A 15,823-nucleotide genomic window follows, 5' to 3' on the forward strand; every position below is an offset into this window, starting at 1 on the left:
AACAACAGAGCAGTCCTCTCATCTAGAGGATCTTTGACTGGAGTAATTGAAATAAGTCCTAAAAACAACAGAGCACTCCTCACGTAGAGGATCTTTGACTCAAGTTATTGTAATAAGTCCTTAAAACAGTTAGAGGATCTCTGACTAGAGTTATTGCCGAAGGGCCTTACAAAAGCGCTCCTGACATTTAGAGGATATTTCATTAAGATTTTTGCAGTAGGTTCCTAAAAACAGAAGAGAGCTCCTGTTATTAGATGATCTTTGACTCACGTTTTCAATGGTCTTACAGTACGTTCTTAAAAACAACAGAGCGCTCCTGTCATATAGAGGATCTTTGACTGGCATTTTTTCAGTCAGCTTTAAAAACAGCACAGCGCTTCTGTTACATTGAGGATCTTTGACAAGCATTTTGCAGTAGGTCCTTAAATCAGACAAGCGCTCCTGTCATTAGAGGATCTTTGACTCACATTATTCATGTTCTTACAGTTTGTCCTTATAAACAGCAGAGCGCTCCTGTCATTTAGAGGATATTTGACTGACATTTTCCCAGTAGGTCCTTAAAAACAAAAGGAGCGCTCCTGTTATGTAGAAGATCTTTGACTCGCGTTTTTGCATTCCAGTTTGTCCTTAACTCTAAAGGCTTAGTGGCCACATGCGTGGACAGCACCTTTTAGCTCTGATTTCCAAAATTGTGTACACTACTGAATTGGGGTCTTATGGCCGCTTATGTGGACACTTATACTGCCATCTGGTGGTGTCAGAAGAGTTTAACATACAATGGAATTTGGAAAAATAAGAATTCACTAAACATGAAGTACATGTTTGTTACTTGTGGACTAAGTACATCATATCAAAAGATGATTCTTAGTTTTTATTCTAATTAGGGTCCAATAAGCCCAAATAGCAAAGAGAAATAAAAAAAGCATGTAAACAAACAGCTTGGGCCTTAAGAGGTTAAAAATAGTAGCGTACTCCTTTCGCATAGAGGATCTTTGAGTAGAATTATTGCAGTAGGTCCTTAAAAAAATAATTTAGAGGATCTTTGATTAACAATTTTGCAGTAGATCCTTAAAAACAAAAGCACGCTTCTGTCATTCGCGGATCTTGGCCTCACGTTTTCCATGCTCTTAAAAATAGCAGGGCGGTTCTGTCATTTAGAGGATCTTTGACTCGGGTTATTGCAGCAGGTCCTTAAACACAGCAAGGGCTCTTTGTCATTTAGAGGCTCTTTGACTTGACATTTTGGCAGTAGGTCCTTAAAAACAGTGCTCCTGTCATGTAGACGATCTTTGACTCGTGTTTTTGCAATCCAGCTTGTCCTTCTTTCACATAATATAGAGGATCTTTGACTAGAGTTATAGTGTAGTAAGTTCTTAAAACAGCTAAGCACTCCTGTCATAAGCCAATGATTTTTTTCCCCGTGTTATTTCCTTACCTGCTTGTGTAGGTTGAGTTTGTCGATCTCTGAGAGCACCCAGCCTACGCTGCCATCCCCGCCACACACGAGGATTCGGAAGTTGTCAAACTTCTGGAACAGGCGCAGACTGACAACACACACACACACACACACACACGTTGCCATGGTTACTATTGCCTCGGTGAGTGACGTGCAGAGATAATACGACTATCTACCCAAGGTGCGGGCCGCCATTGACCAGGTCGAAAACTTGCGCCGGGTTGAGCAGCTGCTTGAAGCGCCGCAGGAACTTCACTCCTTGGTTGTCGCCGCTTTTGGAGTTGACGAAGACCAGGAGGGGACTGGCACAGGACGGGGGGCAGGTGGCCTTCCAGAAGCCTGGCAGGAAAAACGGTAGAAAAAAACCCCATCAGTTATTACATAATTGCCATATTATTACAATTATTATTACACATATACATTTTGGAGACTTAAACAAATTATTATTTATTTTATTTATTTTTTTTACAAATATTTGTATTATATATTCTAATCATATTTGCTTGTTAACTCGTTATAGTATCTATTAAATAAAACATTGCGTAATATTACAACTGCAGAGAGTATCAGGTGTTAATTAGTGATGCAGTCATAATTAGGGGCAAGGCCTGTATTTTACATTATTATTAGAGATGTCCGATAATGGCTTTTTTGCCGATATCCAATATTCCGATATTGTCCAACTCTTAATTACCGATTCCGATATCAACCGATATATACAGTCATGGAATGAACACATTATTATGCCTAATTTTGTTGTGATGCCCCGCTGGATGCATTAAACAATGCAACAAGGTTTTCCAAAATAAATCAACTCAAGTTATGGAAAAAAATGCCAACATGGCACTGCCATATTTATTATTGAAGTCACAAAGTGCATTATTTTTTTTTAACATGCCTCAAAACAGCAGCTTGGAATTTGGGACATGCTCTCCCTGTGAGAGCATGAGGAGGTTGAGGTGGGCGGGGTTGGGGGAGTAGCGGGTGGTGTATATTGTAGCGTCCGGGAAGAGTTAGTGCTGCAAGGGGTTCTGGGTATTTGTACTGTTGTGTTTATGTTGTGTTACGGTGTGGATGTTCTCCCGAAATGTGTTTGGTGTGGGTTCACAGTGTGGCGCATACTTGTAACAGTGTTAAAGTTGTTTATACGGCCACCCTCAGTGTGACCTGTATGGCTGATGACCAAGTATGCTTGCATTCACTTGTGTGTGTGAAAAGCCATAGATATATAGACATAAATTTTACTTTTTGAAACCAATACCGATCATGTCCGATATTAGATTTTAAAGCATTTATCGGCCGATAATATCGGCAGCCCGATATTATCGGACATCTCTAATTATTATTATATCATATTGTATTTTAACCATGTGAAGCACTTTGTGAGCACTCTCTGTGAAAAGTGCCGAGTATATAACTAAAACTTCACTGACTTAATATGTTTTATAGTAGATAATTGTTATATAAATATTAGAGTTGTCAAAAATAACGGCTTAGCTCATATGAGTGATCAGAAAAAAAATATTGCATTAATCGTGAATACACGCCGATTTATCACAATTTATTTTGAGCGTACATAGGAGAAGCGGTAAAAAAGGATGGATGGATGCTCGTTACGGGACTTTTGTTTTTTTTATTGAGACAAAGATAAAATTGCTATGGTATGAAAAAGGGGTAGGATTAAATAAGCTCAGCTTCTTCCTACTCTTTTTCGGACGTGCTGTAATGAAACAACTAGAAAATATGTGATGAATTACATTGTATTGTGTGCATGTTTGAAATGTGAAGTGAAGTGAATTATATTTATATAGCGCTTTTCTCTAGTGACTCAAAGCACTTTACATAGTGAAAACCCAATACCTAAGTTACATTTAAACCAGTGTGGGTGGCACTGGGAGCAGGTGGGTAACGTGTCTTGCCCAAGGACACAACGGCAGTGACTAGGATGGCGGAAGCGGGGATCGAACCTGCAACCCTCAAGTTGCTGGCACGGCCGCTCTACCAACCGAGCTATACCGCCCCAAATACACTAAAACTGAACTAAGTATAAACTTTTGAGCAAATAAATGACGTGCATTTAATTTCAACATTTAAAAAAAATGTTCCTGTGTGACATTCTGATAATAAAATGACATTTGTGTCCAAATGTTAAGGTCTTTTTTAAAGTTGATTTAAATGATGCAGGCGAGTAATAACCAGTGATTAATCATGACCAATCTAAAACCAGAAATGTGATTAACCTGATTAAAAAAAATAAAAATCAAATAATATATGATAAATCACATTTAAAAATGTTTAATATTATTTATTTTGTAGTATTTTAAAAAAAAAATCATATATACTGTATTTTTCGGACTATAAGTCGCAGTTTTTTTCATAGTTTGGCCGGGGGTGCGACTTATACTCAGGAGCGACTTATGTGTGAAATGATTAACACATTATAATATTATTTATCTCATTCTCGTAAGAGACTAGACGTATAAGATTTCATGGGATTTAGTGATTAGGAGTGACAGATTGTTTGGTAAACGTATAGCATGTTCTATATGTTATAGTTATTTGAATGACTCTTACCATAATATGTTACGTTAACATACCAGTTGGTTATTTATGCCTCATATAACGTACACTTATTCAGCCTGTTGTTCACTATTCTTTATTTATTTTAAATTGCCTTTCAAATGTCTATTCTTGGTGTTGGCTTTTATCAAATACATTTCCCCCAAAAATGCGAGTTATACTCCAGTGCGACTTATATGTTTTTTTCCTTCTTTATTATGCATTTTCGGCCGGTTCGACTTATACTCCGGAGCGACTTATACTCCGAAAAATGCGGTAATCATGACCAATCTAAAATCAGAAATGTGATGAACCTGATTTAAAAAAATAAATAAATCAAATAATATATGATAAATCACATTTAAAAAATGTTAAATATTATTTATTTTGTAGTATTTTTTTTAATAATCATATATACCTTTTTTCCATTAACAACTGATTCCTGGTTAAAATGGTATTCATTTCAATAAGTAATAAACATTGAGTTAAAATTCAAAGTCAAAAGGCAAGAATGCATAAAAACAACAAACAACAAAGAATGGGCGTAATTTATACGGAGCTGCGTACGTATTACCGAAAAAAGTGCTAATCGCCAGAAAAGACACCCTGTCTGCACAGAATAAGACCATGAATGCATGCAAATAGGACACAGGACCATTACTAATGCATGGAAATGACACATTGCACTGATGTTATGTTAGCATCCTTCACTAGGACGTATGTAGCGAGGGTGGGCGGGGAGGAGAGAGAGAGAGGGTCGTGCAAGTAGTCACGATGCTGAGGCACGTGCCGCCGTCTTCCCCGTCAGCCAATTACAAGCAATCCCCCGAGACTCCCCCCATAGCTTGCATCGGGGGCGCACGGGGGGCTTAGCAGGCGAGTAGAGCCATGGTGTGGATTCAATGTGACGCTGCCATTTAAAGATTTGAAGAGTATAAACAGAACATGGAACGCCTTCACGCCCCAAGTAATAAACATTCAAAACTCTCAAGTCTATTTTTAGGCTGTCAGGTGTGTGTGTCTATTTTTAGCCTGGTCTCAATGCAAAGAGTGTACGTATATACTCGCCATCTTTGAAACACAGTAGACCCTCTGAAGTCCCATACAATCACATTTTTATAGTAACGTTCCTTAATAATCAATAAAGATAAATAGAATGGATCAGTTAAGCAAACTGGACTATACTGTAAATGCAGCTAAGGCGTTCATTCATATAAACCTCTCACTGCTTCTCCAAAGGGTAGAAGAAATAGCATTTTACTTTCATAATAATGTGTAGTGCATGAGAAAGTAGAGCGGGAAACTCTCTTTGGTCATGTCATTGCACAACACAGAATATTCATAATAAATGCAGAAAGGAACAAACTGCTGAGTCAGCATTTCGATGGTCCGGTGGCCATGGATGAAGTGCTGGCTGTCCAGAGTTGGGACCCGGTTGGGGACGTCTCTGCGCTGCTGACCCGTCTCCGCTCGGGATGGTCCCCTGCTGGCCCCACTATGGACTGGGCTCTCACTATTATGTTAGATCCACTATGGACTGGACTCTCACACTATTATGTTAGATCTACTATGGACTGGACTCTCACTATTATATTAGATCCACTATGGACTGGACTCTCACTATTATGTTAGATCCACTATGGACTGGACTCTCACACTATTATGTTAGATCCAATATGGACTGGACTCTCACTATTATCTTAGATCCACTATGGACTGGACTCTCACACTATTATGTTAGATCCACTATGGACTGGACTCTCACTATTATGTTAGATCCACTATGGACTGGACTCTCACTATTATGTTAGATCCACTATGGACTGGACTCTCACAATATCATGTTAGATCCACTATGGACTGGACTCTCACTATTATGTTGGATCCACTATGGACTGGACTCTCACTATTATGTTAGATCCACTATGGACTGGACTCTCACTATTATGTTAGATCCACTATGGACTGGACTCTCACACTATTATGTTAGATCCACTATGGACTGGACTCTCACTATTATGTTAGATCCACTATGGACTGGACTCTCACGATTATGTTAGATCCACTATGAACTGGACTCTCACTATTATGTTAGATCCACTATGGACTGGACTCTCACTATTATGTTAGATCCACTATGGACTGGGCTCTCACTATTATGTTAGATCCACTATGGACTGGACTCTCACACTATTATGTTAGATCTACTATGGACTGGACTCTCACTATTATATTAGATCCACTATGGACTGGACTCTCACTATTATGTTAGATCCACTATGGACTGGACTCTCACACTATTATGTTAGATCCAATATGGACTGGACTCTCACTATTATCTTAGATCCACTATGGACTGGACTCTCACACTATTATGTTAGATCCACTATGGACTGGACTCTCACTATTATGTTAGATCCACTATGGACTGGACTCTCACTATTATGTTAGATCCACTATGGACTGGACTCTCACAATATCATGTTAGATCCACTATGGACTGGACTCTCACTATTATGTTGGATCCACTATGGACTGGACTCTCACTATTATGTTAGATCCACTATGGACTGGACTCTCACACTATTATGTTAGATCCACTATGGACTGGACTCTCACTATTATGTTAGATCCACTATGGACTGGACTCTCACTATTATGTTAGATCCACTATGAACTGGACTCTCACTATTATGTTAGATCCACTATGGACTGGACTCTCACTATTATGTTGGATCCACTGTGAACTGGACTCTCACTATTATGTTAGATCCACTATGGACTGGACTCTCACTATTATGTTAGATCCACTATGGACTGGACTCTCACTATTATGTTAGATCCACTATGGACTGGACTCTCACTATTATGTTAGATCCACTATGGACTGGACTCTCACTATTATGTTAGATCCACTATGGACTGGACTCTCACTATTATGTTGGATCCACTATGGACTGGACTCTCACTATTATGTTAGATCCACTATGGACTGGACTCTCACAATATTATGCCTACCGTCTGAGTCGATGCTGTTGAGCGCCGTCGGGGGGATGATGGACACTTTGCACTGACCGAGAGGACACTTGCGAGGGTACAAGTCCATGCAGGCTGTGTGCACCTGGTGAGAACACACACAAATGAATTACTAAAATTGTTCCATAGTAGCAAACATTTTGACAGGAGTGTGCAGAAAGTAGCAAGGCAGCAAAAACACTTCATGTTACCCTCAGGGAGATGCTACGAAATCACAGCAGCGACTTTCTTTACCTTTGCATGATCGTATTTGAAAAAAGGCTTGAAACTCTATCTCCAAGCAGAAAAGCACAGAAATGTCCCTAATTTTGAAGGAAAATCCTTCTTCTTCTCTGACTTGCCAGTAGCTACACTGCAAAAACTGAAATCCAAGTAAGATGAAATATCTCAAATAAGGGTGATATTTGCTTATTTTCTGTCTGATAAGATAATTCTTCTCACTAAGCAGATTTTATGTTAGAGGGTTTTATTTGTTTTAAGGGTTTTGGTCCTAAATGATCTCAGTAAGATATTACAGCTTGTTGCTGAGATTTGATGACCTATATTGAGTAAAACATGCTTGAAACTAGAATATCAACTGTTGCAAAGCTGTGTCATCAACACTCACAAGTATAAAACTACTTTTTTAAAGTAATAATTTCTTACTTCAAGCATGAAAAATAAAAAAATCATGACTTTGACACAATTGTGTCTCATAATTAAAACAGATGACAGCCAAATGGACTTTGCTGTTTTATTTTCAATGAAACAATAGAAAATAGGTACTCATATAGTAGTACAGTTGGCACAGTACAGTAAACTGACAGTTAATATTTAAACATTTAACATGTGACATTTCTAACAATTTTGAACAGAAATAGTTCATGCACATTCAGATAAATTCTTCAAAATTACAATAGAAAAAATTTTGGCCGGGGGCCGGGCTGTATATATGCGCACTAATTGACTGAAAGAGCACACACTTGGCGTGATGATGTCATGTTATCCATGGAAAAATAGATTTTTAGACCATATGATTTGCCTGAGCAGCTAGGAGACCCCGAGAGTAACAAGCGGTTGCCTTGTTGAATTTCCATTAAGAACAATAAATTAGTTTTTAGTATAAGTTTGCTGGTTTTAAGAAATGTAATGCCGAGCGCATATCATTAAGTCAAGATAATGACACTAGCATTTACTTCATTTAAGAATATTTTTCAACATATTGAGCAAAAAGGTCTCTTTTTTTTTCTACTAAGAAAAGTGCACTTGTTATTAGTGAGAATATACTTATTTTAAGGTATTTTGGGTTCATTGAGGTTAGCTAATTTTACTTGTTTTGAAAAGTCTTGACAAGCCAAATTTTCTTGTTCTATTGGCAGATAATTTTGCTTAGTTCAAATAAAATACCCCTCATTTTTGTATTTTTTTTCTTGTTTTTGAACACTGACTTTTTGCAGTGTAAAAGAGCCTGGCACTTTGTGAAACAACAAAACGCATAAAAAAAAAAAGAAAAAGAAGTTCGCTACACGTCTTAGAATGCCGCCAGGAGCTCTGCGAGCTATTTGTCAGTCAGCTACAAATGTGGGAGCTATAAATTGAATCATTTAGTTGTTTTCTCAGCAAATATGCTAACCTAGTTTATTAAAATATGAGCATAACTTTGGCTCACATTGCGATACCATATCGATATTGGAGCCTTGAGTATTTGCCCGTACTGATATTCATCCGATACCATATCGGCACGCATTTTACATACTTTCATTGTTTTGTAGTGTGGAATGTGGGACTTGATGAAATGAAATGAGTCAGAGAACAATGGTAGGCAAGAAAAACACTAACCTTTTTACTATTAACTGAATTATCCTGTCTTTAAGTTGTATTGGAGTTGTAATTGTTTAAAAATGTTTTATTAAGTTAAACTTAAATGATGCGGACCAGTTTGTTACCAGTGAATACTAAACAGTGTATACATGTGTAAGCAATATGCAACTATAATTATTTGTTTATATTGACAAATGTGCTGTTTTAAACTGCAATATAGTTTAACGAAGGACACTTACTATCTACAATGTGTCTAGCTTGTGTGCTAGTGTGTGCTTAGGTGTTGTGTAGCTGCTAGCTCCTAGTAGCCAGCACTGCAAAAAGTCAGTGTTCAAAAACAAGAAAAAAAATACAAAAATGAGGGGTATTTTACTTGAATTAAGCAAAATTATCTGCCAATAGAACAAGAAAATTCGGCTTGTCAAGACCTTCCAAAACAAGTAAAATTAGCTAACTTCAGTGAACCCAAAAATACCTTAAAATACGTATATTCTCACTAATAACAAGTGCACTTTTCTTGGTAGAAAAAAAAGAACTTTTTGCTCAATATGTTGAAAAATATTCTTAAATTACCGTATTTTTCGGACTATTAAGTCCGGGGGGTGCGACTTATACTCAGGAGTGACTTATGTGTGAAATTAACACATTAGCGTAAAATATCAAATAATATTATTTATCTCATTCACGTAAGAGACTAGACGTATAAGATTTCATGGGATTTAGCGATTAGGAGTGACAGATTGTTTGGTAAACGTATAGCATGTTCTATATGTTATAGTTATTTGAATGACTCTTACCATAATATGTTACGTTAACATACCAGTTGGTTATTTATGCCTCATATAACGTACACTTATTCAGCCTGTTGTTCACTATTCTTTATTTATTTGAAATTGCCTTTCAAATGTCTATTTTTGGTGTTGGCTTTTATCAAATACATTTCCCCCAAAAAATGCGACTTATACTCCAGTGCGACTTATGTATGTTTTTTTCTTCTTCTTTCTATTATGCATTTTTGGCCGGTGCGATTTATACTCCGGAGTGACTTATACTCCGAAAAATACGGTAAGTAAATGCTAGTGCCATTATCTTGACATAATGATATGCGCTCGGCATCATGATTGAAATGATTACTTTAAAAAAGTAGTTTTATACTTGTGAGTGTTGATGACACAGCTTTGCAACACTTGATATTCTCAAATCTCAGCAACAAGCTGTAATATCTTACTGAGATCATTTAGGACCAAAACACTTAAAACAAGTAAAACACTCTAACATAAAATCTGCTTAGTGAGAAGAATTATCTTATCAGACAGAAAATAAGCAAATATCACCCTTATTTGAGATATTTAATCTTACTTAGATTTCACTTTTTGCAGTGTGCCATGTTTACCTTTTGCGTGTGTGTTTATCGGAGGACATTTAGATGTTAACTGGCACAAGTAATAAACATAAAAATGCCTCGCTGAGCATTTAGACGAGTTCTCAACATAAACTGTATCTCCAAGCAGAAATATTTTCTTACAGTTTTTTAATGATTTCTGCACTTTTTGGACAAATAGGTGACAGATGTCTTACCATGGCTTTGCACCAGAGGCAGCGCCAGTCCTGCAGCCGCAACACGCTGCCGCACGTCTTATCGCACACGGCACACTTGGCACTGACGGGCAGGTTGCCCTCCAGCCACTGGTGAGGCATGGCAATCTGTTTAACACACACACACACACACACACGCACACACACACACACACAAAGTTTACTCGTGCTGCTGAGATGCTACACCGCGCTGGCGGTAATACTATTGCCACGCAGTTACCCCGTCCTCATCCTCAATGATGTCCTTGCCTATGGAGGCCAGCGTGGTCCATTTGCAGTTGTTAGTGGCTCGAACGGCACAGCGTTTGTGGGCCTTGAATTTGCACACTGAAACACACGAGGGGGGGAAAGGGCACAAACCTTTAGAAATAAAATAAAAAAACATCCTGATGTTTTCTCAATGCAAGTCATTCAAATGCTGAAACAGAGGAAGGAAAATGCAGTCCAATAATATTCCAATACAAATAATGTTGACTTTAATATGATTGTAATAGTGGTGGTAGTTTCTAATATATTGGTTCGCTATGTGAGTGGGTCCAAATATAAGAAACGGCTCTCAGTATTGTGCAGAATATGAAGGCTTTCCTTTTGAAAATTAAAATGTGAAAGTGATTATTGCACTATCCACTAAATCAACAATTAATTTGAACAAGAGATGTCCAATAATGCCGATATTGTCCAACTCTTAATTACCGATTCCGATATCAACCGATACCAATATATACAGTCGTGGAATTAACACATTATTATGCCTAATTTTGTTGTGATGTAACAACGTAACAAGGTTTTCCAAAATAAATCAACTCAGGTTATGGAAAAAAATGCCAACATGGCACTACCATATTTATTATTGGAGTCACAAAATGCTTTTTTTTTTTTTAACATGCCTCAAAACAGCAGCTTGGAATTTGGGACATGCTCTCCCTGAGAGAGCATGAGGAGGTTGGGAGGGGGGTGTATATTGTAGCGTCCCGGAAGAGTTAGTGCTGCAAGGGGTTCTGGGTATTTGTTCTGTTGTGTTTATGTTGTGTTACGGTGCGGATGTTCTCCCGAAATGTGTTTGTCATTCTTGTTTGGTGTGGGTTCACAGTGTGGCGCATATTTGTAACAGTGTTAAAGTTGTTTATATACGGCCACACTCAGTGTGACCTATATGGCTGTTGACCAAGTATGCTTGCATTCACTTGTGTGTGTGAAAATCGTAGATATTATGTGACTGGGCCGGCACGCAAAGGCAGTGCCTTTAAGGTTTATTGGCGCTCTGTACTTCTCCCTACGGCGTTTCAAAAAGTCATCAATTTTACTTTTTGAAACCGATACCGATAATTTTGAAACCGATACCGATAATTTCCGATATTACATTTTAAAGCATTATCGGCCGATAATATCGGCAGTCAAATATTATCAGACATCTCTACTTTAATGTGATTGTAATAGTGGTGGTAGTTTCTAATATATTGGTTCGCTATGTGAGTGGGTCCAAATATAAGAAACAGCTCTCAGTATTGTGCAGAATATGAAGGCTTTCCTTTTGAAAATTAAAATGTGAAAGTGATTATTGCACTATCCATTAAATCAACTATTAATTTGAACTCTTACTGATTTCCATAAACGTGGATGCATATGCAATATCTGCACCTTATTGCTCTTTTATCCTGCCCTACAACGAGCTAATGCAACAACATTTTGTTTTTATCTGTACTGTAAAGTTCAAATTTGAATGACAATAAAAGGAAGTCTAAGTCTAATTTCAAGACAAGGATACCTAAATATTTAAAATCCAACACATTCAACGACATTTTAAAAGCTTGTTTAATGGTATTTTCCCAGCAGACACAAGACATTGATACAACGTTGATTACACATACATGTCCTTTAAAACTGACTTTGAAACAACGTTGCAAAATGTGTAAATTGACGTTGGATCCACGTTGTTGGTTGAGAGATGTCAACGTCAGGCCCCAACGTTGATTAAACGTCGTCAAAAAGCATCTTGTTTCAACGTTAGGTTTGGGTTGGAGAATATTGGTTGGGAAATGACCAAAAATTCAATGGTCAAATCAACGTCAGAACCCAACATTGATTAAACGTCATCAAAAAGCATCTTGTTTCAATGTTAGGTTTGAGTTGTAGAATAAGTTGGGAAATGAGCAATATCCAATGGTCAAATCAACGTCAGACCCCAACGTTGATTAAACGTTGTCAAAAAGCATGTTGTTTCAACGTTAGGTTTGAGTTGCTCAACCCAACATTGATTAAATGTCGTCAAAAAGCATCTTGTTTCAACGTTATGTTTGAGTTGTACAATATTGGTTGGGAAATGACCAAAAATTCAATGGTCAAATCAACGTCAGAACCCAACATTGATTAAACGTCATCAAAAAGCATCGTGTTTCAATGTTAGGTTTGAGTTGTAGAATATTAGTTGGGAAATGAGCAATATCCAATGGTCAACTCAACATCAGAACCCAACGTTGATTAAACGTTGTTAAAAAGCATGTTGTTTCAACGTTAGGTTTGAGTTGCGCAACGTCAAGACCTAATTCAACAAGTTCTCAATGTCTTGTGCCTGCTGGGCTACTATCATTTATTAAACCTAATTGATCATTGCAAAACACTTTTTTGTTTGAATTAACAATTAATGTTAACAAATACTTAAGTCCATGACCAACTTTGTCGCCAATTTTATAACTGTCATTTTAAATGAGTATTTGATGTAATTTTCACTTATATTTAATGGCCTTTTATTTCTTACAACTAAAATGTGAACTATTTCCTGTCATGATCTGTGTTCGGGATCATGTTTTGTTATGTTCTGTTAGTTTTGGACTCCATAGTTCCTGTTTTTGTGCACCCATGTTTGTTTTAGTTACCTTGGTTACTTATTATTTCTACCTGTCTTTGATTAGTGTTCGCCCGCTCATCTGCTTCCCGAGCACTAATCAGAGGCATTATTTAAGCTTGCCTTTTCCAGTCAGTCGGCCTGGCGTCATTGTTTGCTTCATGCAACCTGCTACGTAAGTTGTTTGTTTCATGCCAAAGTTACGTGATTATTTCTTGTCCATAGTCCATGCGATCAGGCACGTTGTTCTGTTGGCTCGTTTAGTTTTTTGTACCTCTTTGAGTTTTGATAATTAAATCATGTTCCTACCTGCACGCCATGTCCAGAGTGGTCCGTCTGCATTTCAGGAGGACGAACCCCGCAGTAAGCTGCGAAAACCCCGACGTGACATGGCGTGCAGGTAGGAACATGATTTAATTATCAAAACTCAAAGAGGTACAAAAAACAGAAAACGAGCTGACAGATACCGATGCCGATAAATGCTTTAAAATGTAATATCGGAAATTATCGGTATCGTTTTTTTTAATTATTAGTATCGTGTTTTTTTTATTAAATCAACATAAAAAACACAAGATACTTACAATTAGTGCACCAACCCAAAGTCATTCACACAAAAGGGTTGTTTCTTTCTGTTATTAATATTGTGGTTCCTACATTATATATCAATATATATCAATACAGTCTGCAAGGGATACAGTCCGTAAGCACACATGATTGTGCGTGCTGCTGGTCCACTAATAATACTAACCTTTAACAGTTAATTTTACTCATTTTCATTCATTACTAGTTTCTATGTAACTGTTTATATATTTTTTTACTTTCTTTTTTATTCAAGAAAATGTTTTTAATTTATTTATCTTATTTTATTTTATAATTATTTTTTTTTAAAAAGGACCTTATCTTCACCATACCTGCTTGTCCAAATTAGGCATAATAATGTGTTAATTCCACGACTGTATATATCGGTATCGGTTGATATCGGTATCGGTAATTAAGAGTTGGACAATATCGGATATCGGCAAAAAAGCCATTATAAGACATCCCTAGTAACCATGGTAACTAAAACAAACAAGGGTGCACAAAAACAGGAACTCATGGAGTCCAAATCTAACAGAACATAACAAAATATGATCCGGACCACGGATCATGACATTTACAATTTGAAATAATTTATTGAACAGTCAATAAATTACAAATGTTCTTCACATAGTTATATTGAAACAAATATTACAGTATTTAATTTCATAGCCAATTTATTTAAGGGCATTTCTAAATACCGTATTTTTCGGAGTATAAGTCGCACCGGCCGAAAATGCATAATAAAGAAGGGAAAAAAACATATATAAATCGCACTGGAGTATAAGTCGCATTTTTTGGGGAAATGTATTTGATATAAGCCAACACCAAGAATAGACATTTGAAAGGCAATTTAAAATAAATAAAGAATAGTGAACAACAGGCTGAATAAGTGTACGTTATATGAGGCATAAATAACCAACTGGTATGTTAACGTAACATATTATGGTAAGAGTCATTCAAATAACTATAACATATAGAACATGCTATACGTTTACCAAACAATCTGTCACTCCTAATCGCTAAATCCCATGAAATCTTATACGTCTAGTCTCTTACGTGAATGAGATAAATAATATTATAATGTGTTAATCATTTCACACATAAGTCGCTCCTGAGTATAAGTCACCTGGCCAAACTATGAAAAAAACTGCGACTTATAGTTCGAAAAATACAGTACTAAAACTATTTTATGTACTTAATCACCTTTTCATTTCTTAGAATTGAATAAAATGTTTAATTATTTATTATTACCTATTTTGATGGCTGACATACTGTATTTATGTCAGGGCCGACTTAAATAATTTTAATGTCATATAAAACAAAAGAATCCTCCCGGGTAATCATAAATTCAAATCAATGATGTATGCATGAAGAGAGTGAGCTACACGTTTGACTTTAATGGGCACAACATCAAACTTTAAACGCACAAAACCTCATTTATGGTGATGAATAATTGCCATGGAGACAGGCAGAAGCAATGGAACACCGAGCCCATTTATCATTAAGTGTACGCAAACCAAATCAAAGTCATATCCGGGGAGCAGCGATCGATGCTTCAGTCTCGTCCACCATAGTTGGCGAGCATTAGCGCAGCATTAAGACAACGCAGAGAACTTGATAGCCTGAGCATCCTTTCCGCGTGACGCTGAAATGGACACTTTCTTGTGAGCGTGCGTGTGCATGGGCTCGTTTGTGGCTTCATCGATCAATCAATCAATTCCAGACAAAATGACCGTCCGGAGGAAGGAAATCCGAGCCGATGATTGCCGCGAGACACTCGTGTATGTTTACACAGCGTCTCTGTGTTTTGTGTGTCGCTTGAGTTGGCGCGGTTACAGAGGCGCTAAAACTGCCGCTTTTGAAGTTGCAGCTTTTTCATGACGTCATGGAGGAAAAACCTTCTTCAGTGACATTTGCCTCTGATTTGCCAGTAGCTAAATGAGCTTGCCAACTTT

At 37.3% G+C, this 15,823-nt stretch overlaps 1 protein-coding gene across 3 annotated transcripts in view; it reads right to left on the reverse strand.

Annotated features, from left to right (window-relative positions):
• The window catches only part of dgkh (diacylglycerol kinase, eta), a 163,385-nt gene that overhangs the window by 48,199 nt on the left and 99,363 nt on the right, over positions 1–15,823 (reverse strand). For all 3 annotated transcript variants that reach the window (XM_061970806.2, XM_061970808.2, XM_061970807.2), the window contains 5 exons: positions 10,668–10,774; positions 10,430–10,555; positions 7,034–7,136; positions 1,633–1,795; positions 1,436–1,544 (listed from right to left, as the gene is read on the reverse strand). In XM_061970806.2, the coding sequence (XP_061826790.2) occupies positions 1,436–1,544; positions 1,633–1,795; positions 7,034–7,136; positions 10,430–10,555; positions 10,668–10,774 (608 nt within the window). The remainder of the gene's footprint in view (positions 1–1,435; positions 1,545–1,632; positions 1,796–7,033; positions 7,137–10,429; positions 10,556–10,667; positions 10,775–15,823) is intronic.

This window comes from Nerophis lumbriciformis, linkage group LG13 (assembly GCF_033978685.3).
Source record: "Nerophis lumbriciformis linkage group LG13, RoL_Nlum_v2.1, whole genome shotgun sequence".
Classification (NCBI taxonomy): Eukaryota; Metazoa; Chordata; class Actinopteri; order Syngnathiformes; family Syngnathidae; genus Nerophis; species Nerophis lumbriciformis.